Source organism: Empidonax traillii, unplaced genomic scaffold (assembly GCF_003031625.1).
Source record: "Empidonax traillii isolate 1590-97213 ecotype Southwest subspecies unplaced genomic scaffold, ASM303162v1 scaffold442:size488032, whole genome shotgun sequence".
Lineage (NCBI taxonomy): Eukaryota > Metazoa > Chordata > Aves > Passeriformes > Tyrannidae > Empidonax > Empidonax traillii.
This window is the reverse complement of record NW_020955635.1, coordinates 464912-488146: the sequence shown is the minus strand read 5'-3', so window position 1 is coordinate 488146 and position 23235 is coordinate 464912. Positions and strand designations below refer to the sequence as shown.

The window sequence follows — 23235 nt, the reverse complement described above, 5'->3', positions numbered from 1 at the left end:
CTCACACAGGAGAGCATATATACTTTTTAAAGAAAGGCAACCAGAAACACAAACCGTCAGGCCAGAAGAACAAGCAGTTCATGTCGTTTCTTTGCAGTCACTTCTACCACACCCAGCCTGTCTAACAATGCACTTCCTGGCTATGTTTTTGTTTTCTGATAAAAATATAAAATGAGCAACAGATGTGGGAAAAGTACTTTTTCCATCTCCAGAAGCAGGACGCATTTCTTGTAAATCGTGGATTGCCACCTTCCACAACTCCAGCCAGATGAGTAGTCCACAAAAATCAGAAAGCAACCCTTTACTGAGGTTTGGCTTACTTAGACAAACAAATCAGAAACATCCTGGGAACAAAGCACCATGTGTCTTAATATTCCTACTCACACCTAAGCCAGAGTCTCTTCTACCTCTTCTCCAACCAGAGAAATAAATGGTGAGCCCGCATCCACATCAATGAAAACTATTCCGCACTTTGCCAGCCCCATAAGTTTTCAGGAAAACACTGTCAGCCTGCAAAACATTTAGTGTTGCTTCCTCTGCAGTAAAAAGGGATTGTTTCTAATAGCTAGTTATATCATGTCAGATATGACATACCTTTACAAGATCACAGGGGAGAAAAATGAGTCAGTTAGAGTTAGGGATGCTTTATTGTGAAATTGCCTACTGAACTCTTAAGACAATGAAATTAGGCTCTAGGCAAATTAAATTAGCTTCAAACACTTCAGTCGCCCCTTAAGAATTTTCTGACTTGGAGTGCCAGGACTGCCCTTCCATAAGGGCACAAGTGCCACTGAAAGCGCCCCACTGCTTCTAAATGCCTCTCACCAGCAGCACCCACTTCATGCTCAAGCATTGGCTGAACACATCCTAATATTCTGCCAACCTTAGAAGCCCAGGGGGCTTTATCCCTTTATGAGATGACTCAGGCAATGCCACCCAGAAAGGAGTGCCAGGCAGTCAGATCAGACTGATCTGAAGGCACAGAATATCTCATCAACAAATCTTTTTCCTGTGTAATCACCTTTTATAAAGAAAATGAAAATTATCTGGAAAGAATACAATTGGGCTCTTCATAAAAATAAAAAGTATATACCCAAGGCAGGGTCATTTCCAGTGAGAGGAGCAGATGGCAGCATCTTCAACACAGTTTAGACCCAATTAGGTGTTAACATAAAGCAGTGCCATTTCATCTTTGCATATCTTAACTAGAAATTCAATTCCATTTCCAGTCTCCATCATAATTTCACAGTCTTATCTGTGAAAAAATGCACAGTTTCCTCTCTCCAACACCTTACCTCAGCACCAAAAGCCCTTTTTTAGACTTTCAGCAATTAGTTTTTGCACAGGGCAGGAGCAGAGGAACTGCAAGTCTGTGAAGGACTCAAGTGGCTGTTTTCTTCTCATGAAGGGTTCAATCAGTATTAGTGAAGTAAGACTGAAGCCATGAACCACTACCAGACTAGGCACAGTGATTTGACTCAAGAGAATAAATTAGTCTGGTATCAGGCCTGTGAGTGTCCATTAGCAAGTCTTTACAGAAAGGTGTGAGTAGCGCAAGCCTACAGGACAGCGCATCAGCACAGAGTGGGCTGCCTCACATGGTAAATCACTTCAGTAACTCTCCCCAAGAAATTTTTTTTCCAAGTATGCACCCACCCTCCTGCATCAACAAATGTCTTGTTTCTACCATTTTTCTACAATCTCTAGGAATTGCATCGCATTGTCTGTTGCATGCTTGCTACCTGCATCGGTACCTTCCAGCTCTCATGCTAGGAGAGCAAACAGTTCATCCCCACCATTTCTCCGGCCTGTCCTGGCTCTGCAGAACTGCCCTAGTTTACTCTGTTGCTCCCTGGAAGGAAGTTCCTACACACCCCTGGGCCTCTTCCAATCCCCACACTTTCACCTGAGGGGATACCCTCCTCACCACACAGAGCAGTAAGGCAGGGGGAGACATAGGGTTTATACAATAGCATAGTAGCCCTCTTGGTTTTCTTCATTTCCTTTCCTACAGATCCTAATGCTTCATCCACTTTTGTCTCTCAGCTGTTGCCACCTCACCAGCTTCATGCTCAGCAAGGACAGGCTGTGATGGCAGCTCTTCCTCCTGAAGGATTGCTGCCAGCTCAGAGCCCATTTTGTTATCAGTGAAGCGAGCACAGCCCACCCCCACTGGCTACACAGACTGCCACCTGTGCTAAGGTGACCCCCTTGTGCCCGGGCTGCAAGAACAGAGGGCCCAGGCAAGTCAGGGAGAGAACATGACCTTGTCAGAACTTTCAAGTACACACAGGGACAAGCGTTCAGGGAACAAACTGCAAAATTTGGACAACCTGATGACTGTTATCTCTATTTGGGGCATATCTTACTAAATACCCAGGCAATACAACTGCACAGTGCATGACCCAGAACATCCAAGCACCAGCTTCAAAACCAGCATCAAACAAGGGAAAGCATTAACACCACGATGGAGAGACTTCATTTCATCTTTAACAAATTACCTTTGAGCCTCACAGTATTACCATGCTAAAATCAGATTTCTCTGAAGCTTGATTTCATCGTCATTGTTTCTATCACACACAGTAACCACCAAAATTTAATTATCATGTTTATTCAAACACAAGTTACATGTGACCCTTCAAGAAATACACTGCAACTAAGCCTCCACATATCAGATTTTTTTTCATTTAGCTTGTCTACAAGACATACTTTGTCAAAAGAGCACAATCAGACTAATTAAATGGTTATGGCAGAGAATTGCATGTGATGCAAAAACAGTTTAAGAGCAAAGACCATACAGAGAACTCATTACTGGATTACAGCCCAGCACAGATCATTCAGAAAGTGATAGGAGGAAGTTTTTTCCAACAGAACACAAGTATACAGCATAATTAGTATACATTTTGCATTAATAATCAATTATTAAAAAATAGAAAAACATTAACTTCAAATATTACGTGGCTACAAGCCACTATACCTATAAGGTAAAACCATAAATGGACTAACTCTGCTCAGGAGGTGGAAAAAAGTCTCTAGAATTAACTAGAGCTCGATTCAGCAAGCTACTTACGCATGTGCTTAAGCCCTACCAACACTAGCGAGGGCTTACACATGTTGAAGTATTACAATTAACACGGAGAGATTTCAGCATGCATCAGCAGTAAATACATGCTAAATACTTGCACTGAATCAGGATCATATGCCTTAAAGTGCAAGTTACATACACACTATCAGAGTCATGATCTTTCTCTCTCAATCTATTGTTCCATCAAAAGAAAAACCCCTACTGGGCATGAGAAAAACAGATAGTCCCCTGAAGAAGCATGGCTTTCATGTTTCATTAACAACTCCAAAAGTATGCACAAATCAGTGCTAGGGACAATCTTAACTATACTTTCCATCTTCACTCTTTCAAAACAACAGAATTTACCTGATTTGTACCAGTCTCATATTAAAACTCTATATGCAATTTGCATGTTCAGGATCAAGTGATCAATAGATTCTTAGAACTATACAGCTGTACAATAGTGCCAGTGACTATATACAATCCTGCACAAGATACTGGAAGAAAGCTAAAAAGTTACATAAATAAATGTTCAACTTCAAAAATATTTAATTTTTCTTGCACTTAAGTGTTATTTAAAACACAAAACATTACAAACTCTGTAATGTTGAACTGTATCAGCTCTAAAAAAAAAAAAAAAAAAAAATTCCTGTAGAATTTCCCTTGCCTAGAAGTTATCTGTATGGCTGTTTAAATAAAATCAGTCTTGCCGTAGCTGTGAAATCCAGGTATCCAGGCAAATGCTCTGCATACTTGGGAATGAAACATTCCCGTTTGGTCAGAGGAATTTGATTGTTGGGGTTTGGGGTTCTGTGTTTTTTACTTTTATATAACCCACTATATAATAGTGAACAAAATGCTTTTGTTTCATAGAAACAACTAACATTTGCCCACACCAGGCAAATGGTCTATTTACAGATACATTAGGACTGCCTGACTGACAGTGAGTGTGAGTTGCGGAACTCCAAGAAACATGGAGCCTAAAACGGCGACACTCTCTGCTGAATCGCCTTCCCTTTTAGGATACGTCTTATCTGCAGAAGAGAAAGAGACAAAAACGTTAGTATTCATCATCCTAAAGTGAGTCATAATCTGAAAATAAAACCCCACCCTAGACCCAGTTTTGCATTCCTCATTTATCTAAGCCTGGGTTCTGAGTTCAGTTACACAAGAATTGATCCAATTTTACAGCATTTGAACCAATGAAAGGCATTAGTCAGCAACTCGGCTGTGCTTAAGTTACTAGCCTCTTCTGCCAAGAGTCCCCTCTTTCACCACGTATTCCTACAGCTCCTAGGAAAAAAAGGATTTTCTTCATCTGTTACTCAGGTCTAAGAACTGCCTTTACTAATTATGAGAAGAGCAAGAAAAGCACAATCATGGGCCATACTGAGATGAACTGGAGAAGGAGTATTACCTCAGGTATGTTGCAAGGTTACAAAGACATAACTTATCTTGACAGAAAAAAGCATCTGAGATGGAAAAAATAAAAGCTACAAGTGAAACCTAAAATCTCAAGTCTTTGTATATTCTGCCTGATCTTGACATTGAAACTAAAGATCTCTGAGTAAAACATCACTTGCTAAATCCTTTCCTTAAAAGCTGAAACTCAAAACCCAAAAGAAAGTTTTGGAGAGGAATAAAGCTGTTGTGTAGATAGCGTAAGATGGAAGGAGAGAGTTGTTATGATTTTACCTGTTCTCCTACAAGGCCATCAGGAACCAGGTGAACTGGCTGTTCATTCTCCAAGTTTCTGGCACTTGGATCAGCTCCCTTACGCATCAGCAGGCGCACAGCATCCAGCTGGCTCACCCGGTACTGCAGGCTGGCAGCCACGTGGAGTGCTGTGTTGCCATTGTAAGCCTGAAAACGACAAAGGAACTCCATGAAGGAAAGGTGGGGGCATGAGACTCAGGACACTCTCGATGCCACACACGAGCACATCCTGGATTATATCTGCATTACAGGAAAATCCCCATACCTTTGCGTTAACAAAAGAGAGGCAGTTGGGCAGCTCCAAAAAGAGACGAATGAGCTCCAGGTTTGCTTCTTCTGCTGCCAGATGTAAAGCAGAGCGACCACTTTTGCGATCCTATCAAAAAAGAAACTGTTAGTCTTCCCTGCAAGTGCTTCACCTATCCAGGGTGAACATGTAGACAAATGAAAACAGAAAGCAATTCATCAAAAGTCAATCTGAATATATATTTTAATATCAATATCAAATGAACAGTGGACCTGAGCTCATCTGGAGGTAATGTACATAATGTAATATTTGACATTTTGGCTAAATAATGGTCTGGCCCAGCACAGACCTGATCTGCAGAGGCAAGCAGTTTTTAATTAAAAGTTGCAGTTCAAGAACAAAGTACCATCCGTACCCCATTACTATGGATAACTCAAAGTGCTCCAGAGATATTCTTACTTTTACAACACTACTAACTGCAGCCAGTGTAGCACCTTTTTTAATCCAGAAATTAGACTGCCACCTCCCTCTTTCCTTAGGGTTCATTTGCACTGATAATACCTTGCTCTGAATAAATGCAACATTCTCATCCCATTTGGGTAAATTAAACTGTAGGGAAGCTTTCAAATTAGTCTACTTCCTTTGTAATAAGGCTGAAACGCGGCGTGGGAAAAAGGGACATGTTCTGCTTCCACATTCTCTCTGGATCTGGCACTTCAGACTAAACCAGATCACTTACTTTCGCTTCAACAGAGGCTCCCATTTGTATCAGAGTCTTGATGGTTTCTACCAGGCTCTTGTTTCTCAGCAGAAGCTCCTGGACCTCAGGGGAGTGAGGTGGCTGACTGTTCTGCAGTTCATGCAGCACAGCATTATGAGCCAGAACCGCACAGTGCAATGCTGTCATGCCTTAACATAAAAAAAAAATTCAAATCATCCTTAATGAACAAATGCAAACCAGAAGTATTGTCTGGATGCCTGTTTCAAAGGCTGGATAAAATTGCTTCTCCTCCCATTAAGCCCAGGGATGGTTCCACATTTGTAAGTGACAGTGACTGCTCCCAAGCAACTTGAGATTTGGGTTGTCCATTACTGGTGGAGTTAAGTAGCAACCTACTGTGAGCTCTCAGCCAGCAGATAATGAAAGAATCAATTTCTAATATATTTTTTTTTCCAGAATATACATTAGAAAGAGCTGCTTATGGAAAAGTGGTTCCAATAAAGCAGCTCTAAAGTGCCAGAGATTCTGGCTTCTGTGTCCACTGATGTAATGCTGGCACTCAGATGTTTTAAACAATAGCCAATTACTACCTACACTCTCCGTGCCAAACATGGCAATCATATGCAAGAAGAAAGAGGTCCTGATAGACACAGATTAACCATGTTTTTATCTGACAGATACGTCAGTTGTAACTGTAAAATTTAATCTGACAAAGAAATACTACATTTTCTTGCTTCTCAATCCAGGATAACATTCACATCAGCACCTATAAAACACTTAATATCCAGTAACTCTGCAAATTATAAACTCTTAACTACTCACCATCGTAGTTTGTTGCCTCAAGGTCCACATACTGATTGCTTCCCATGGCTCCCTTTTGGATTGCCTACAAAAGCGGGAACAGGTACACATTTAGGTCTTATCCAAACCACATACTGCTTCAAGTTTGCATACAGTCTTACTGCAACAAAGTTGCAATAAAAAGGGCATCGCTCTAACTGTTCAAGACCAGGCTGGATGGGGCTCTGAGCAACCTGATCTACTGAAAGCTGTCCCTGAACACAACAGGGTAGCTGGAACTAGATAATCTCAGAAGTCCCTTCCAACTCAAACCGTTCTGTGATTAAGAGGAGACTTATTTATTGGTTTGCTAGACTAGAGGATTCAAGCAAATGACTTCAAAACGTTGGTGAGAACCTTAACGTGAAATTCAGTCTCACTTTAAGCTGTTAATGTACAGCCCTGAGACACACTCACAGGGCTACCCTGTGAGAGGAAGATAAAGGAAGGAGTGATGTTTCCAGAGCTTCCCAAGTCAACTAACACAAAGTGTAAGCGTTAACGGCTGGCGCAGAGCTGTGCCTGCTGGATCTTACCTGGAGGACCTGGGCATGCCCCTTCTCAGCGCAAACATGCAGCGGCGTTCTACCCCAGCAGTCTGTGGTGTTGACTTGAGCCCCCAAGCTAACCAAGTCCTGCACAATGAGATGCTGGTTGGCAGCCACAGCAACCTGGAAAGCGCTCTGCAAACATCAAGAAGAAAATTTAAGCTATTAGTCATCTGATCTCTAACAGGAAAGGGCAACTAAAACAAATAAAAAGCCTAGGTGCCTGGTATTATTTAAGCAGTGATTATGAATACTAGGAGGCCAGGACAAATGAAGCAGAGCGCATAGTTTTACCAGCTCAAGGTGATCCCAAGAAGTATTAATAGCTCAAGGTTAATATTAGTATGCAGGCTAAATCTTGGGGTTAATATTAAATAAGCATTTCACCACATCTTTCTCAAGGTCCACACACGCAGGAAGCACTCAGGTGCACAAAGCAGGTGCAAAGGTTTTTGAGAACCTCACCTGACCATTGTGCTCTTTAATATCCAGCATGTGCATGGCAGCCATCTTCCTTGCAAGAACATAGGAGAGTGCTCGACGGCCCTGGGCAACAGCAATGTGAAGGAATCTGCAGGAAAGAGGGGAAAATAGTTACACCACCATACAAACCAGGGCTAAAGACATTAGAGATCCAAACACATGGAAGGGGGTGTTATGCTGCCAGCTTCAGACCTTGTCTGCATAACTAAGACAGGAACATGGGTACTTTTTTACCAGGGCAATTAGAATCGTCTAAATTAGAATGTTTTTCTCCCCACTTACCAAAATGTATGGATAAGTACCCGAAATTAGACAATACAAACACACCTCATCTACTCAGTGTGCTGCAACTCTTTGCATCACGGCCATCAGCAAGACCACATGATTTGCTTGATTATCTGAACTACTGCACTGGTGACACAAACACTGCTACTGAACTGCTTCCACTATACCACCCTGCCTCTCACCCCCCTCCCACCCCAGTCCACCACAACCCAAAACCATTCCCCAATCTCCCACATAAGAAACACCAAGATAAATGGCACTCACGTGTCTCCATCCGAGTCTTTTGCAAGGAACTGGTCTTGAGATATGTTAGCCAGTTTGTTTTCCTCCTGCTCCACTTGCCATTGAAAAAATGACTTGCCCAGCTGCGTCGTGCTTCTGGCAATGTTTTGATCAGGTACAGAGACATTCAAAGCAGCCAAAGAGACACCGCGCTCCAGACCACCACAGATGTTGCTCGAAAGCAAGCTGAAGTTCGGGGCGTGAGGGGCAACATCAGCCTGTGGGTGGGCACTGGCCAGAGGCTGGAGGGGAGTGGAGATGCCCTCTGAGCCTTCGGAGTCGTTCAGGAGCGAGGAGAAGCTCTGGGATGGGCAGTACTGCAGTTCATGGCTCTCAAAGGTGTTCTGCTGGTAGGCAGGAGACTGGTCACTGGCAGCAAACGGCCTGTACTCCAGGGAGGCATCTGAAGGATAACTCTGTGACAAATCTTGGTTCTGGGATGGGGGGAACTGGTAATGTTGCGGCGGATCAAGTATGTGCTGGTTGGTATGATCTTGGAATGGTTGGTACTTCTGGGATGGGGAGAAAGCCTGTGTTCCTGGGCTGTCCTGGTACTGCTCACCGGGCGAGCCGTGACTGGAGACAGAGTGCATCCAGCTCACCTGTACCGTGTTCAGGGAAATGGGGCTCGACTCATTCTTGATGTTTATGATGTTCTGCAGCACGTCAGAACTGCTGTCGTGCTTTGGGTCGTTTTTATGTGTTTCCTCCATGTTATCCATAGAAGTTGGTGTCTGGGGTGGTGTCTGACAGGAGGGAAAAAAGAAAAAAAAGAAAAAAAAAAAGAAAAAAAATCAAAACAGGCCCCAGAAGGTTGGAGGTACAGTAGTAACTGGTAGTTTCTGATTGTATACAAAGCAAAAATTACTACAAACTTACCAGGAGATGTGAGTGAATATTAGTTTGGCGTTTGAAAGAAGGTCCATCAGAAAGGAGCTCAGGAGCCTTTCTTTTGCCACTGTGACCTAGTATGCTCTTCAGCTCTGCTGAAAAGTAAATAAATTTAGAATCCATTTGGAGGTTACTCTTACAATTGATTTAATATTGCGGGGTATGTATTAAAAGAATAGTCTACCTGTGTATGGCTCGTAGTTCACCAGTCCTCCTTGTGCCTTTTAAGAAAAATACAGATTATTCTGTTATTATAATGTTGTTACAGGGGAAAAAAACAAAACAAAACAAACACCAACAATAAAAAAAAAATCACAAAAGCAGCGATGACTTCCTTCTATAAACACAGAATACACTGTGTAGTAATTCTAGTACATGGTTGTCTAACCCTAATTTAATTGCTTTTAATTAAGGTTAGAAAATGGAAATACTTTCATGAAACTTAAATGAAAACCACTGTTTTTCTTTAGGCTTTTTAAGCTATTTGTTACAATACCACAAAACTCCAGAAAATCTAGAGAAAGATACTGTTCCTTCTTGAGGTGTTTGTTTTTTTGTTGTTTTTTTTTTTAGCATAAATAAGCCAGTCGATTTTACACTCCTCCAATGCCGAGAACTTTTTTATGTAAAAATCTTCCAATGACACACTTATCTAGGAGGCTTGCAAATACACACTCAGAAAAACTAAATACACACTCAGAAAAACTATTCTAATAAAACCAAAATACTCTTTATCTTCTCAGAATTTCCTGTAATTTTTTCTGTCTTTTCAGACTAGAAGGGCCTCCTTTTATACTGTGTGCTCTGCCCAGAGAAGCACAAGAGCATGACAAACCAACCTCTCCTGAGAAGAATCCCCAACCCTTCCGATGAATGATCTCATTGCAGTTAAAAGGGAGTTTCTGCAGTTTCGTAACCCAAATGTATCTTTACCCAAACTCCCTTTAAAAAATAAAGTTTTGTAGGAACAGTTTTAACAGTTTCTCCCATGGGAAACCTTTTCACTGATTTCTGCACAGCAATATTCTTCCATTATGCGTTGAAAAGGAAAAACAGTGATTCCAGCCACATCAGATAAAGCAGCATCTCACTTCTAGTGTTATTGCAAGGCACAGTAACCAGTAAAAGCAAATGTGTCAGTGAACAAATATGCCGGTTACCTTGCTTTCCTCGGTGGGGGGGGCCGAGGACATCTGCTTGCTGCTCCTGAAATGCAGCAGGAGCTCCTTCACGGAGTTCTTCACGCGGACGCCCTGGAAAGGTCCTCTGTGCTGCTTTCCCCCCCCCATGTGTTGGTCAACTGTGGAGACACGAAAACAAAACCCGAATTTAAGACACTGATTCCGTTTTTACAGAGCGAGGGGGGAAAAAAGGACAAAAAAATAGAAAGCCGGGAACTCTTGGGGAAAACCACCTCAGCCCTGGGTTAGCAGAGAGGAGGAGCCAGAGCGCTGCCCCCCGCATCGCCTCCGCCGTCCCACGGGTGTGCGGCTCCTCCGCTGCCCCCTCCCCCGGGCACCCCCCGGCCGCTCCCGCTCCCCAGGATGGGAACACCCCGGGGCCGGGCACGCAGTGCCTGCGAACCGCGCCCGCCCGACGCGCCGCTCCCGCTTTTCATCGCTTCGACGGCTTTTAAACCCGAAAGGGTGGCCGACCGGCTTCACCCCCCGTAGGGGCAAAGCGCAGCCCGCGGCTCCGCGCCCTCCCCGCCGCCCGGGGGACACGCCGTACCTTGCAGCGCGGGGCGGGGGCCGCCCCGGGGGTCCCTCCGGCCGCCGCCGCGGCTGCTCACCGAGAGGTCCGAGTCGGATCCCGGCGAGCCGGGCGCGGAGGAGTGCGCCGGCGAGCAGCTGCCCTCGCTGGAGTGGGGCGAGGCCCCGTAGAAGTAGGCGAGGTTGATGGGGCTGCTGAGGGCGCCGCCGTCGCCGCCATCGGGCGCCGCGTCCCGGCTGCTCTCCACGATCATGGCGGTGCCGCGGGGCGGCGGGCGGCGGCGAGGGGCGGCTGCGGGCGGCGGAGCGGGAGCGGGCACGGCCAGGGCTGGGCGGGCGGCGCGGAGGGCACTGGGGGTGCCCGGGCGGCCGCGGCGCTTATAGCGGGTCCGCCCCCCCGGGGCGGTGCCGGTCCCGGGCGGGGCTGCGCTTCCCGTAAGGGCCGCGGGAGGAGCCGCGCCCGCGGCGGGGCGGGAACCGAGAGCGGGGAAGGGGAATTCGTGGCGCCGACAACCCGAGCCCCCAGCCCCGGCACGGGGCAGCGCCACCAGGGTGGGGGTGGCGGGATGAGATGAGATGGGATGGGAACGATGGGGGTGGTAGTTATGGATGCCACCTCGCACCATGTCCTCCCAGCTCACCCCCATAGAATCACGGAACGTGCTGAGTGGGAAGGGACCCGTCGGGTCACACCACATGGAATCACACCACGTTCCTGAGCTTTGGCAGCCCTCCCTCTCGACGCACGCAACCCCTAATTCCCACCCTCTTGCGGAGCTGCAGAGATAGAAAGGACAATCATCTACCTCGGCTCCCTGTTGCTGATGCCCAGCTCGCGTCTCTGTGTGCAGATACCTCTCACCCCAAATGCGATGGCGTGGGAGTCTTTGCCCCACTCCTGCCAGGCCGTGGCTCCAGGGACGTGGTCTTGGGAGTACAGGGATTTTTTGGTCGTGTGCTTCAAGTGAGCAGCATCCAGCGAGAAGAGGAATGTGAACGGTTACTCACAACAGAGATGACTCATCTCTCTTCCTCTGTGGCTGGAGTGTGTAGTAGGCAGGGGGCAGGCAGACACAGGAGTTATTTTGGTTATAAGTTGCATCATACCATGGTGGCAAAGCCTCTTAGTCGAGGCCAGTGGGGAGAAGCGGGTAAGCAGCACAATGCCGAAACCAAAAGTGGGCGAAACCGTGCACCTGCGATTACTGTGAACAACAGTACTGAGTTACTACTGATGTTCACTGGGAGACTTCTCACGTTTCTACTTTTCAGATAAATATTTCGTACTTTCCTCATTTCCACTGAGGTCACTGTCTTCTAAAATACAAAATTGTGATTTTGTCTGTGAGGTTGAGATGAGGCTGTTTTTAGCACTGTGGTTGCTCCAAAAATTATGTAGTAAAACAACATGCTCTTTCTGAAGTGTATTATGCAAATTGGAGGTCTATAATTTATATTATTATTAATGTTTAATTGTATTGAAAAACATGGGACAGGTGCAACATGAAATTATATTAATCAGCCCATGAGGAGGCAGGAGGGAATTACTTTATATTATTCAAATATTTCTTCCATTGTCAGTAGAAGCAAGGTTGTTTCTGGGAATTAGCTAGGCAGCTTTCTACTCCAAAGACTGCTGTTTTACACCATAGATTGAATCTGTGCAGAGTAAAATTTGCAAATGGAACCCATAAACTGAAATCAGATGCCAAGTAATGCGATAAATAGCCCAACAGAGGTAAGAACTCACTTGCTCCCTGAGCACAAGCTCTCTCCCAAGCACAGCTCCTTTGTTATCGAACCACTTTATGCAGGTGAGGATTTCTGAAATCAAGCCATAAGGTTTAAACACACAAGGAAGATGGTTCTCTGTTGTTCTTCAAGCCTTAGAACTCAGTTATGATACCTTAGCCTTAGGCAGATGCTTTTAAATATTTTCTCATTGAAAAGCACTTGGTGCTGAGAGATCCTTGAGCCCCTGAATGCTCTTTGCACCCTTGGTGGCTAATGGGAGGACTCACAACTCGGCTTTCTGAAAGCACATCCGACTGATGGACCTTTCCATTTTCATCCCTGCCAGGTAGCCCAGAAAGCAAGTCATCTTAACATCACCAAGAGGGTCTACAACTACTGCAGCAAATGGATTTAATCTTTTATCAAGCAAATGGTAATGTGAATCTGAGAAGTTGATAATTCAGAAAATTAGATTTGCCATCATACTTGCCGGCAATTCCCTTCAAAATGTCGAGATTAAATGAGATTTCAAACCAAAAGTGGATTTCTCTCCTTGTAGTTGTACTGTGCCGTGGAAGGTCCCTAAACAACACACAGACAGGGACAAGCAGCACCTTTATCCTTGCTATTCAGTAACAATTTTGGAATGGATTTGATTGAAGATTATCCACTACATATGAATGAAAACTATTCTATAAAGCAATTTAATGAGTTTTTGTTTGGGTTTTTTTATCTTAAAGAGGGTGTGAATTTTTTTTTTATATTCCGAAGTTTCTATTCTCCTGAAGGCTGAATTGCTGACTTGCTCTCCTTTTACCAAGGAAAATCCACTTCAGGCAACACTCTGATACCTCAGCTCATACTTGTTTCATCAGTGACATCTTATTTATCAGGTCTCCTGGCATAAACCTACTGCCATTCAAAGCAGATTAAGACTAGTCTAATTCCACCAAGCTCTGTAACAAAAGGCTCTTTCAGAAATACACACACACCCATAGGTTGCACAAGATGAGCTGGCTCCCAGCAGCCTTGTGCTCTCAAAGTGCTTCCATGAGAGTTACTGGTAAATTATTGCTACATCCACAAATTGTAATTATTAATGCTGCAGACCTTGAACATTTGGGTTTTGGCCCAAACACTACGTAATTTCTGTGGTGACCAAAACCCTGTGAGGCATCTTCAGCCAAAGTAAGTTCCTCTGGGGCAGGGTGGTGACCAAGAAAAAGCAGTTGTCGCCTCTTCTCCTAATGAGGAACCTGACACAGCCTGTACAGACAGCTACAAACTGGAGGGGAAGGGGGGCCAGCTGGGAAGGCACTGCAGGACACAGGTGGCATCCAGGCAGTTTCATCCTGCTTTGGCTGAGCTGTAATTCGGCACAACCCATCAGCTGGAGAAGGCTGCAAGGTGAGCTCAGAGGTGGCCCTCTCAGTTCCCTGAGCACTCTTTCCATGTTTTATTGTATCACCTCCATTTACTGGGATGTATCAATAATGCCAACTAGCGGCCATTATCAGCAGCATTTGTCCTGAAACCCCTCTTCTACACACCTGCAAAAGGCAAGATAGGCTTATCTTGGTATCTCAAACAAAACCAAAAAAGAAACAGAGTGCACTTGTTTCTGAAAACTCTGCTTCTTCCCTCCCTTCAGAACACAGCCTGGACAACTATTGTGGCATTAAAAGCAAGGTTAATCCAATATACTTGATTACCGAAACAGCTTTTGAGAGGGTGATTTGTGCACACCCATGAGCTGCCTCAAAGGGATCTGAGAGTTCAGTTAAGAACAAAACCAAAATCCTGTTGTCTTGAAGCTTGTGCTTGCTGTGTAGGGGTCTCATTGCAAAAATCAAGGAAGCTGAATACCAGCAACTTAAGGCTTTCATCACCAACTAAATATCTAGGCTAACCAAAGTCATATGTCCCCCTTTTGCTATCCTAATCAGAACCAGCACAGAGAAAAGATGCAGTGTGCCTGCACTGCTCAAATCCTTGGGGCACATACTGAGGTGAACATTTTAAGGGATGTAGGCTTAAAATAAATAAATAAATAAACCCCAGAAAGTGGAGCTTTGTCTTCCCTATGAAGCAGCATGTAGTTATTCTGCCAGGCACAAAATCCTTCCTAACCTCCCTCTGTGAGTGAGGAACATGCCAGCTCTCAGAGCAGCCCATGGTTCAGTGGGTATGGGAGAAAAATAAATCTCTCTCCTCGGTCTGTCTCCTAAGCAGCAGTACGGGATAAAGGTCAGGCTCTGGGTAAAGTGGCAGAGCACAAACTACTACTGACAAGAACTCAGTTTTGCAACATATTTCTGGAGCAGTATAACCTTTGTGGTATTTCTCAAACTGGAAATAAAAATGGTAGTTTACAGTCCAGTTGCTTAACACAAGTTTGCTGAATGGACGTCAAATGTTCCTTACTCTCCCATAGGTATAATTAGGTTCCTGCTGCAGGCTGGGAGTTGAGGTAAGCGAACACCCCCATCACACCTCTGTACCCCAGCAGTGTTTCCACACAGTATGAAACCCCCAAACTATCCAGCATAACTCCTGGATTGCTTTTAGAATAGCATTGAGAAAAACAGAGGTAAAAGCTCAGTAACTATTCCCCTCCTAGAGAGCCTTCAGGATCTGTGCCTTTGTTTGCTTTAACAGTTTCAGAGAGCACATGTCAGCAGGTTGGAAATGGTCCATGACACAGGTTTGCTCTAAAAGCTGGTACAGAGCAGCCAGTGTTTCTTCTCTCTTTGTTATACTTGTATTGCTACATTTTTCCTAGACTTTAGTCTACAAGACTGACATTCTGGAATTAACCTGAACATCAAAAGGGGGCATGTATAATTCTTCATATTAAAGGAAAACTCAGACTTTTTATTTAACATATTTCTTTTGGACCTTGCTTCTTTGATCCAAAGAATATCCTCAAATGTGCCTTTTTTTTTTTTTCCCAAGCTGTCTGATATTAAAAAAAAAAAAAATTTAAAAAAGTGGGATTCTCCTAAGTAGAACTTTTCCCACTGTGTGCATAAGGCAGCTTAAATCAGTACAGACGAAAAGAAACCCTAAACCCAGTAAGTGTTGCAAAGCTGGTGAAGTGGATCCGAGTTTTGTGAAAGCAAACAGTTTCCTTGTACATACACCTCATGTTTGTGGACATTCCTCTCAAGATACTCACTACCCTGGTTAGTCATGTTTTCTCAGAAGCTTACATATCTCATTAGTTCATTAGTGCCTTGCAGTAGGAACACAGGGCTAAGAAATACATCCACCACTGATGTCACGCCATGTAAACAAGGAGCTGAAGGCTGTTTCCCCATAGCAAAGGGAAACGTCATATGTCACCTGTTAGAATACTGTGTGTACATAGATGAGGTAAATAGTGCTCAATCTTGCCTCAAAATATTTGGCTTGTTCCGATATTCCAGTTTAGAGAGGGAGTTAGTGCAGTTTCTCAGTGCTGTTAGGGAGACCCAGGGTAGGTTTGGAGGAGTAAGCACCAGTTTTCCTCGTGGCTCATGCTGAAGACGTTTTTCCTCCTAACTCAGGTGATCAGCCTGGGCCAAAACTTGCCCTTCCAAGCCCACAATAATTTTATTTTCTGCTGTAAGATGCAGGAGCTGGTGTTGCAAACACAGCAGGTGAGTTAGGCCCTGGTGTACTTCCATTTCAGCCTTCCTACCTTCCATAAACGAATACGAACTGTTTCAACCACCTGTGAAATGAAACCACTTTCTAGCAGAGACTGCAGGGCTGTCCCAATACACATTGCCAGTCAACACTTCAATACGGGAATGGGACGAAAAACTCTCAGTTGAGATTTGAACACAGAAAACATGATTTTTTGAACAGCAATCTACCCAGGAACTTGCATTACTAGACTCTCAATTTATGTCTAGTAACAGATAACCTATCTAAGTTTAAGGTTGCCATACATCCAGGCTTCCCAAATGTGTGTTTTGCCACTCAAAAGAGTTGTCCAGACAGATTTTGAACATTTCCACTCCTCTTGGATATGGCAAACCAGTCACATCAGTCAGACAGCAAATCTAACAGCTGACCAGTCCAGAAAACCCAGGCACAGTGTCAGCATGCATGCAGCTCACCCGTGCACTGGTTACATGGCAGGATCAACACCTGCAGGAAGCCTCAGCACTGATTTGCACAATCCTACGCAGCCTGTGAGCATATCATCAGAGCAAGGGTGCATATCTATGAGCAGGAAAGCCCAGGCAGAAACACCACAACCAAAGTAAAAAGCACTTGTATCATGTTAACACTGTAGAGATCATTGAAGGAAATGCCCTTATCTAGTATCTTGATCTTATTTCACTGTGTTTTCCAGTCCATAGAGTTTAAATGCCTTCAGTTCACACATCCATTCACTAGAGAAATCCCAGCTTTCAAAATACACGTCTGTCTGACCATTGGGAAAGTCCTGAAACTCAGCTGCAGAGCTGTCCTCCATTACTCAGACAAAAATTCAATAAACAGGAAATTTTCTCATTTAAAAAAGCACCTAAATCAAGGCAGACAAATAGAACTTTATTATGGTAGGGAAAATGTTAGTTTGCTTTCAAAGAGCAGTACAAAAACTTTCCTGGTGCTTAGGATGAATTGCATGTACTAGGGCAGGGTTTATCTTCATTTAAATGTGTTCTGGGACAACTGTGACAACATTACTGCAGCTATGGGTCAGAATTTGCTGTCACGTAAGGCTCGACCACAGTTGTCCTATGTCTGCATAAAGGGTATTAGTATCGTGTAAAGGATACAAAATGCTGTGTTCTTTCTACAGATTTAACAGCCAGCTGCTACACATTTAGAAAGAAATCCATGACAAATTTACAGTAATATGTAAATCATGCACGAGTTAGCATAAAACATCAAGAAAGTTGAAAATAAACTCTTTGACTTGGTGGGGCACAGTGCAAAGCTCTGTTCCCAGGCGTTGGCTCCCTCCTCCAATTCTCAGCTGGGAAAAGACACCTACCAAAGCCAGACACATCCTGTCTGACAGGACGCTGCTCTCCACAGAAGCTAGCCCATGGATGTTTAAGTTTCCTTTTCATTTCCTGCCAATTTCTTGAGAAGAAAGCAAGCGTAAAGGCAGCTCTTGTTTCTACCTTGCCCATTTTGTCTGAGAAGCTCGTGACTGGGAACACGTCAAGTCACACAGCGCTGTCTCAGCAAGGGTTTCTCAGCAGCACTGTCAGGATTGAGTTTTGCTGCTCTCGAAAGTCCAGGTGAGAAGCAAAGTGAGGTCAGACCACCTGGGCTGCAGCAGGAGCAAAACCGAAGGGAGGGATGTGCCTGCCACCCTGCTGCTCCAGGGAATAGGAAGAGAAGTGAAGCTTCCCAGTGCCCAGGAGAGCTGCTGGAAACACAGTTCCAGTGACTGTTAATGATAATGACGACAACAATGATGATATCCCACCCAGCCCCTCTGGGGCAGCAGAGTGCAAGGCAGCTGGACTGCCCCAAGCAGCCCAGGGTTTGGGCAGTGCTCATGTCCCAGTGGCAGAGGACATTTCCTCCCCACACGCACCCTACTCCTACCCACTGCCATTAAACACAACAGGAAATGTGGCTTGCTGTAAAGAAAGTTAAAAAAAGGTCTAGCTAGCAAAAAAGAAATCACATGCCGGAAAGTGATCACACAGCTGACACTAGAGTTTTGTTTGGAGCAGAAATGTGGCCCTCTTTCCAATATCCCTAGGTGACATTTCTCCCTGACCACTGGTCACTCAGTGTGGCTGAGAGAGAGCCCAGAGTATTACCCATTCTCTGTACTCCACATACCTCCAGGCGAGTCCCAGCTGAAAATACCCAGCTTCCATCTAAACTACTTGCAAACTTGCCCACCATACACAAGTCTTCAATGACACCATGCCCCCAAATAATTGGGGTCTAAAACCAGACCACAGTTTATCCTCTGCAAGATGCTTAGTGCTGAGCTGCCTTCCCTGCCTGCCAGATACAGGCATGGTTAATGAACTGGGGTGCTGCATAATTGACCTCATGTGGTAAGCCAGAGAAACCCTCACCAGGTGATGAAAAGAAGTTTATGGTTTGGTTTAATAAATTCCTTAGCATAACAAAATTTAAAGTGAAGTTTAAGGTCATTAAACTTACTTCGTTTCATTCCCACAGACTTTTTCTGAATTACAAGAAAGTAGGTGTAGATCCCTATTTTTATAAGTTTCCCTGTGTTGTCTCACACTGCACCATGACAGTTTACACCTCTCCTGTTGAAGCTGGCAGGCTTGTATGCTGCTGATGCTCTGCTATTCCAAAATTAATGATGAGCTGCCAGGAAAGAAATTGTAATCAAGATTATACAAAACACCTGCTTTCACTAACAATGCTTCTTTCATTCAGTGCTCTCCAAGCTTAGCTTTCATCCATCCATCCATCCATTCATCTCTTCATCTAAACTCTGGAAAGCCATTACATCCTCCCCTGGAAAAAGCAGATTGTTTCCAAGAGAGTTGCCCAAAACAGCTTAGCTATTTAGGAGTATTTTGCTACTAGATTCACTGTGGGCTTTTAAAAACCCCACGGTTCTTCGCAGTTTCTTCACCCTTGTTGTTGTTACCTATTACTTTCCCAAAAGCCAAACATTCTTCTATATCCAACCCCCAAGCAGGCAGACAATTATAACACAAACCCCTTGGGAGGCTCTTAAAAGAAACAAACAAACAAACAAACAAACAACAAAAACCAAAACAAACAACAACAACAAAAACCAAACAACCAAACAAAAAAACCAAACCACCTCCATATCGTTCCAAGCAATTACAGATTTTTTAAAGTAACAAATAAAACAAAACTACAGCAGCGTACCTTCATGTTGGAGCACCGAATTTAGAAATAGCTCTACAGAAAACAAGCCCGTTCTTTGCACCCCACTGGCAAACGATCATTCCTCATGACCATGTCTGTATGAATGACTGAGAGGTTCCTCTGAGGCTTAATGATATAAAACAGAGAAGCAGTAGTAAGGAAACTTTTTTTTCCCCTCCCTCACAAAAGTCCTGCTTACTCTGACTTTCTGGTCACCAAAAAAAAAAAAAAAAATACCCTAAACACCCCATCTGTTTATTACAGCTCCAGGCTGAGTACCCACGGGGCTATTTTTATTGCAGTGGATCACACACCACTTATCTTTTGGCTCAGGTTAGCCAGAAGGGAAAGGGGATGTTATGACACGCAAGGGGAAGCAGCAGGGTGGAGGAGCACAGTGACATGAGTGTGGCTCCCTGGACTTTTTCTGCACGGTGGAATTTCCCAGGCGGGGTAAGCCCTGGCCGGGGACATTCCCTTGCCAAGGAGGCTGGCAGGAAACCCCAGGCTGGCGTAAAACTGCCAAAAAAGGGGCTAGAAGACACTGATACGAGTTTCACAGCAAGATTAATGAAAAAATGTGCTACAACAAAGGAGTGAAGAGAAACCTGCGGGTACAACGTGGTGAGGTTTCTTTCCTGCCAGGGTCAGGTTCTCCTCCTTGCCCACCTTCTGCCTGGAGTGCTGCCTGTATAACCACAAGCAGTCAAGATGCATCTTGTAGCCTTTTCCTGTCTTGGCACTACGGGGTAATCTGGACAAGCAGGTGCCTGCACAGCAGTCACAGAGGAAGCAAAAGAGATGCAGTGCCCCATAGGAAAAAACCCCAGCTCCAGCCTTTGGGCGGTGGCACAGGACAAATACCGCTCCTTGGTGACGGTCTGGATTTCAGTGGGACTTTGCCCTCAGAAAGGTTGGAATGAGTTTCACAGGGCTACAGTCAGTGTGAAAGCTCCATACAACCAGGAGCCTGATTAAAATGGGAGGATGATGGGGGGATGGGGGGAGGTGAGTGTAAAAACAAAATAAATAAAAAGGGTATCTCTGTCACAGATCTATCAGATGTGAAATAGTCACCTGCTCCAGTAAAGATGAATAACCTCCAGCTTGAAAGAAGTCTCCAGGACTTTCTTAAAAGGTGAGCTGATCCATCTGAACCATGCTCCCTCTTCTTCTTCTTTCAGCAGTGGCACAGGTATATCAAACACGGTGAGCAAGAACAGGACACACAAATCTTTTCAGGGCAAATATCCCTCAGCTTCAGTGCCTTGAGTTACCCCTTCCCAAATGCAGTTAATTCCTACAGTTCCCAGCAGCTGGCGCCAAGAAGATACAAGCACTGGACCGCTTATCCCCTGCCCGCTGTGTATCCCGTGCCTCCTGCACTGGAACATAGATGTTAAACAAACAGAACACACTCAGAGTTTACCTGCACCCTTGCCCTGCCTCAGTAAGCTGCAGGAGGGAGGTAGGAGAGAACATCTCTATCCCAAAGGTGATAATTTTGAAACCTTCCGCCTGCAGGCAGGAAACGCTGCGTGGGCTCCACCTTCCTGTTCACAGATGTATTATATCACTGGAACGTGTTCAACTGATAATCTTGATGAGCTCAATACTTTTCTTTGAAATAAGGATGGTTTGTTCTAGCTGGGGCCGGTATTGGTTTGCTCACTGGAGGCCCGTGGTACCCTCATTCTTGTGGCAGGGCAGTGCCTCAGCCAGACCCAACACCTCAAGCAGTAGGAGCAGCACCTGGAGCATCACTCAGCTCATCCAGGTGCCACACCTCTCTGTCCCAGGTGTTGCTGCCTGGGGAGCTGGGGCAGCTCCGGTGCTGTGGCTCCTAAAGCCATGAGGGACACTTGTTACCAGCTATGTATGCCAGGAAAGTCAGCCCCCTCCTGTGCACCACTCACCTGTGCAAACAGGCATTCCCTGCTGCAAATAAAAGGAAAATATTACAAGTCTGACCAAAAAAAAAAAAAAAAAAAAAAAAAAAAAAAAAAAAAAAAAAAAAAAGGGCAGAGTAACAATTCCATGGCTGATGTGTGGCAGGGCAGGATGAAAAGTCCTGACTTCAGTTAGAAATGAAAATAGCTACTTGTAACAATGTTTGTTGCAGTGCAGAAAGGGGCAACAGGACATCTGGAAGAAATGTGTTAACATGGGGAGCCTTCATTCCAAACAGCAGACATGAAATTTCTGGGATTGGAAGATACACATATTATAATTATTTTGCATATTACAACAATGCAAAATAATTATAATATCTGCTTATTACTGGAGCTCCTGGTTTCATTTCTTTGGATTTTTAAGACAGGAACTTTTTTCTGTAAAGGAACTTTCTTTTTTCTATTTTTACTTACCAAAGTAAAAACAAGATACGGCAGATGCAAATAATAACAGTACAAATACACAGGGAAAAACATAAAGGTGGAGCAGAAAGATACGAAACCATTAGAAGGAAGAAGCAGTTAAAGACAGAAATAGCTGCCTTGCCAACAGCAAGTGACAATTCCCTGAGAGAAGCTGACTCAGACAGAGAAAGAGGACAAGCAGGACTGGAAAGCGTGACTCACTTGGCAGAGGGAAAACCAGAGGGCAGTGGAAAGGAGTGGAAAGAACTGACTGCAGGATGACAAGAGGGGAAAAACCCCATGAATTTGTCATGGTTCTTTCACTGCAGGTACTTGTGCCGTGCCTCTCACCTGCTGTACTCCCACGGGCATGTCCCACCTGGAAGCTCTTCCATGAGATCCTTCAGAGTGGACTGCCATGTCACAGTAGAGCATTAGTCCTTGTCATATAAATTATAAATAGTGCCCAGTCATTGCAAACAACCCGCAGCAGAGATTTAGAGTAAAAAACGGGAGAGGCCCACACCAAATTGAACCAAAAAACAACAGGTGCACACAGAGGGCCCAAACATAAGGGCACAGGTGAAAAGCACTTGTCTATTTTCAGAGCTGACCAGGGATGGGAGAGAGTAACAAGTGGGTAACAAGTGGGAGGGGCAGGACAAAATGTTTAATAGGTGGCTGACCCAGACAACATGGACTGCCACAGCATGGTCTTGCTGTCAGACCATAGAGTCTGCTGAGTTTTCCATGTTTCAGAAAGAACTGGCATGAGATGCACTGTTCTACTGCAGTCAAGTTTACTCCTCTGGATGCTTTTGTGTCTTAGGGAAAAAAAAAATCACATTTAAAAGAATATTTAGAGCCAAAAAAACCCACAACACCCTCTGAAGGACAGTCTTCATTCTAAGTCATCAACACCTGTGTCATCAACTGAGTCATCAACATCAACAGCAACTCTAGAATGAACTCCCAGTGAGAAAGCTTCATTCAGTGGTGTTTGTGACATCTGTTTTCAAAACACAGCTACCCAGGAGTTAGAAAACAAACCACCACCAAGACTATTATGTTGTGGCTTATGTTTTTCATTTGAGAGTCATCCCAGGCTCTTTTTCAGTGCCTCAAAGCCCTCTTCTGGCCACATTCATTAAGGATTCACTAAAGCATTAAGCCCACGCCAGCTGACACAGCCGGGATGTGGGTGAGGGCACATTACACTTTCACTTAGGTTTAGCGATGCGCTCACTCTGCATCTGGGCCTCACACAAAGCGACTTACACACGCCTAATTCTCTTGCATTCTCCCACAAAATCCCTCTTTCCCGTTCCATGCAGAGAAGCTCCTGTACAATTCACCATGACAAGACTTACAGAGCAGACCAGCTTAAATCACCCCAAAAGGCTATTGGATATGCCCTCAAGAGGGTAGTAATGCCAAGAGAAGGACATAGTGATTTGGACAGGATTTTAGAGTCGCTGCCCAGATACGAGCTAAGTTCCCTTATATGAA

The 23235-nt window shown here is 44.6% G+C and overlaps 1 protein-coding gene across 1 annotated transcript; it reads right to left on the bottom strand.

Moving 5' to 3' along the window:
- Positions 1–2595: 2595 nt before the first annotated feature.
- On the bottom strand, positions 2596–10910 carry NFKBIZ (NFKB inhibitor zeta). Its single transcript, XM_027894787.1, has 12 exons — positions 10809–10910; positions 10238–10377; positions 9262–9298; positions 9066–9169; positions 8169–8932; positions 7602–7707; positions 7125–7271; positions 6571–6634; positions 5767–5936; positions 5046–5156; positions 4760–4927; positions 2596–4098 (listed from the first exon to the last, which is right to left on the bottom strand). The coding sequence occupies exons 2-12, from the start codon at positions 10364–10366 to the stop codon at positions 4045–4047; spliced, it is 1854 nt and encodes a 617-aa protein (XP_027750588.1). The 5' UTR covers positions 10367–10377; positions 10809–10910; the 3' UTR covers positions 2596–4044.
- Positions 10911–23235: the final 12325 nt, after the last annotated feature.

What these genes read in the sequence shown, in the direction of transcription:
- NFKBIZ (XM_027894787.1), bottom strand. Translation starts at nt 10,366, where the DNA reads ATGGGGGGGGGAAAGCAGCACAGAGGACCTTTCCAGGGCGTCCGCGTG. An exon ending in GAACTACGAGCCATACACAG is followed by an intron (nt 9,170 to 9,261) that starts GTAGACTATTCT and finishes ACTTTTCAGCAG; the next exon opens with AGCTGAAGAGCATACTAGGT. An exon ending in ATGGCCTTGTAGGAGAACAG is followed by an intron (nt 4,099 to 4,759) that starts GTAAAATCATAA and finishes TCTCTTCTGCAG; the next exon opens with ATAAGACGTATCCTAAAAGG.